Consider the following 3,350-nt stretch of genomic DNA (forward strand, 5'->3'; position numbering starts at 1 on the left):
CAGCTCTGGCGGGGGCAGCGGGACAGCCGGGGGCCACAGCGGCCTCTCCTCCAACTTCAATGAATGGTACGTGTGACGGGTCGGGGCCTCTCCCTCTCCCTGTCCCCACCCCAGCGTAGCAAACCTCCTCGCTGCTAGCAACGAGGGCACCTTGTGATCATGTTGTTAAAATTATGAAGCTGATTTTTATGATGATGAAAATTTTACCAGCAGAAGGATTTTTTAAAGTTTTTTTTTTTTTTTTAATAATAATAATCTAGGCATGAAGAGCAAAAATACCCCTTCCGGAGTCTTTGAAGCTGAAAATAAAAACAAATAAAAAATAAAAAAATAAAAACCCACAAAAATGTTGAACCAAACCTCCCTGCTAATCTCCATGCCCACGTTCTTTCCCACCCTGTTCCCAGTCTTCTGATAAACTGTGTACATAGCGGACTCCTCCTTTCTCCTCCGAGGTGGTTTTAATGGCTTTTTGGTATATAGAAGTTTGTCCATTTGTAAAACTCCGGACTGCGTTCCTCCCCGCCTTCCTCCCCTTTCCTTCCCCCGCTTTCCTTCCCCGAAGTGATAGGCTTTCTCTTTTCTCCTTTTTTAGTTTACTCGGTTTCTTTTTAAGTAATGTGGAAGAAAATGGTTTGTTTTGTATTGTGGTATTGAATATTGTGTTCCTTTTTATGAGGCAACCTGATTGTAAACTTCATGTAACTATAGACTGGAAAAAAACGAGCCGTGCCAAAGTCTCCCTTCTGTTTCTTCAGCACACTGACCCATAGCACACACATACACACCACCACCACCAACGCTTGTGAATGTATTTTTCTGTTAGCTGGGTTTACATGTGATGTTTTAGTGCTTTTGCAAGTTCAGTTTGTTAGTTCCTGTATGAAAGATTGTGGGGGAAAAATAAACGTCGTGCCGTTAGCTTTTTCCGTAATAACACCCTTCCTTCTGTAAATACCCGTTACCATATTTATCCATTTGTAATTAAATTATGGTATTAACTTGCTACAGAGGAAACAATATTTATAAAGAATGTTTCTTAACTATAAATATGTACAATTGTGGGCATAAACTGTTTCAGATTTTTTATTTGAAGGTTTTAAGTGGTTTGATCATTTCTTGTGATGTTTTGAGAGTAATGCATACAGAAATATAATAAAACGTGTTGAAACTGCATGAACATACTATTTTTTCTAGCTAAGTTATTAAAGAAAATGGGGAAAGAGGCAGCTGAGGATGGACCTGGGTAGAGGCGCGCTGAGGCTGAGTGGGCGGGAGGCACATGCGTTCTGGGGAGGAAGGTGTGTGTCTGCCTCTTTGGCAGAAGGTCTCAAAATTATTTTCTTCGTCCTTTGTTTAATAGCTGAGAGTGAATTAAATTTTTGGAAAGCCCCTGTGAGGAATGGCGGCAGGAAGCTTCAGAGCTTCTAATGGCTCCTTTATCTGAGGGAATGCCTTTCTTTCTTTCAGCTATTTGGGCTGGATTTAAGAGCACTAAACATTTCCTTATTCTTTGTTTTCCCCCTTTCCTTCCCCCTTTCCCTCCCTCTGAAAAGCTGAGGTACAGTTATTTTTAATTACACATTTAAAACTGAGCAGAGTACTTTCTTTTTGAACTTGGCCTAATGATTATAGTTTTAAGGGCCCGTTTGTACCAAAAGTTGCTTGAAAATTTAAGCAGAGAAATCCTGCTGAAGCAAAGCAGCTGTGTGCCAACAAGCAGGATGGTCAAGGGAAGGTGATAAATAGGCTACATTTTTATCTTCTTGGGGGAGGAGAATAGATAGGAAAGCAACAAACCGTTGGCCCCAAAGGAAAGAGAACCTCTTGAAGAATTCAGTAAAAATAAAATAGAATAAGATATCAAGACTAAAATTGCCAGGTGGAAGTGAGAGATCCAGAGCCCCAGCCACCAGCTTTTCTCCTACGTTTACAGCCTTCCTACCTCCCCAGCAAGAGCTGATCAGAGTTTTCAAACAAGATACTCTAAGGAAGAAGGCAAAAATAATTGTAATAACCAAAGGGTAGGGATAGGGAAGATTATTTTGAAATTTCTGAGCCATCACAATATCTCCCTCTCCCAGTAGCTCTAAGAGGCCTTGGGCGGTGCTGGACCTCCCCCCTCCAGCTCCCCTAGCTGGGAAAAGACTTGGGTGGTGGCAGCGACACCTCCAGAGGATCGCCCAGCACCACCACAGAGACGCAGAGCGCGGGTGGCTGCGATAGCTGCGGCTGCCCTGCTCTCCTTTCCCTCCAGCCCTGGAATGAGCCTCTGAAACTGGCCAGGCCTGAGGGGTGCTTGGGGAGAGAGGGGCAGCCCTGACCTCCCGGAGGTCACACTACCTGTTCAATGGGGAGGAAAGGCGTCCAGCCTTAGGTGGGGGGTAGTGACCAGAGGGTGACAGAAGCTAGGCTCACCTTCCCCAGCGGCCCTGCGAACTGCCCAAGCGCCAACTCCTGAAGCAACCAGATCCCTATTAAAATCAAATTTATAACCCCTAATAATATTAGGCGAAATTATTAAAATAATTGGCATATGTTACTGGTCCTTGGGAGAGTTCATTGAACACATTATAAGCTGTGAGGAAAAGCGTTTAGGGTTTTCCAAAGACCCCCCCCCCCAAGAGGGGAACGAAGGAGTCAAATGAAATGTTTGTCATAACTTGTGTAAGAACAGAAAGGCCTATTGGAAATGTTTCAACGTTTTAATTTTTTTTTTTTTTTTTTTTTTTTTTGGTGGAAACTGGTTTTGAGAGAAGTCCCAAATCTAAGGAGAAGGACAAGACGAGGGTGGGGGTGGGGAAGGCAACTTTACCATGGGGCTTGGGGCCTTTCTTCCCATCTGGGGAAGAAGGAAAACGGCCAGAAGAGGTGGCCAATCTCACAGCCTTGAGTTGGTTCGATGGCTGTCCTCATCTGAAAGTCGGAGAGCCACCCGAGGCCCCTTCAGGTCCAGGGGCGCTGACCCTAGTTTTCAGCAGGAAAATAAAATACTAAGGAGGAAGATCACAGCCTGGGAGTGGTCTGCGAGTCCACCTTAGGATGTGCGGAGCGGGCGGGAGCCGTTTTCCCTCAAAAGGGCTCCCAGTTCCTGGTCCGTCGCTTCCCAAGGCTTTGTCCAAACAAGTCACGGACCGGACAAAGTGGTCCAGTCTTTCTCCCTTTGGTCTTTCTCTTCTGCCCTTCGAATCCGAAGGACTGAATGAGGGGAGGGGAGATGGCAATAGTGTAGAAGTGTCAAGATGTGAAAATTGCTCAACTGAGAACGCTCGCGGGGGCTCGCGGCCCAACAGCCTGCACCGCACTCAGGCTCCTGGGCTTGGGCCTGGGGATGGGGGTGGGGGTGGGGG

At 45.8% G+C, this 3,350-nt stretch overlaps 1 protein-coding gene across 1 annotated transcript in view; it reads left to right on the plus strand.

The window, feature by feature from the left end:
* Nucleotides 1-1,176, plus strand: part of ZIC2 (Zic family member 2) — a gene marked incomplete at its 5' end in the record, with an annotated part of 4,236 nt that extends 3,060 nt beyond the window's left edge. The window contains one exon of the mRNA XM_011933942.1: nt 4-1,176. Within this exon, the coding sequence (XP_011789332.1) occupies nt 4-76 (73 nt within the window). The remainder of the gene's footprint in view (nt 1-3) is intronic.
* Nucleotides 1,177-3,350: the final 2,174 nt, after the last annotated feature.

Source organism: Colobus angolensis, unplaced genomic scaffold (genome assembly GCF_000951035.1).
Source record: "Colobus angolensis palliatus isolate OR3802 unplaced genomic scaffold, Cang.pa_1.0 Scaffold13, whole genome shotgun sequence".
NCBI lineage: Eukaryota > Metazoa > Chordata > Mammalia > Primates > Cercopithecidae > Colobus > Colobus angolensis.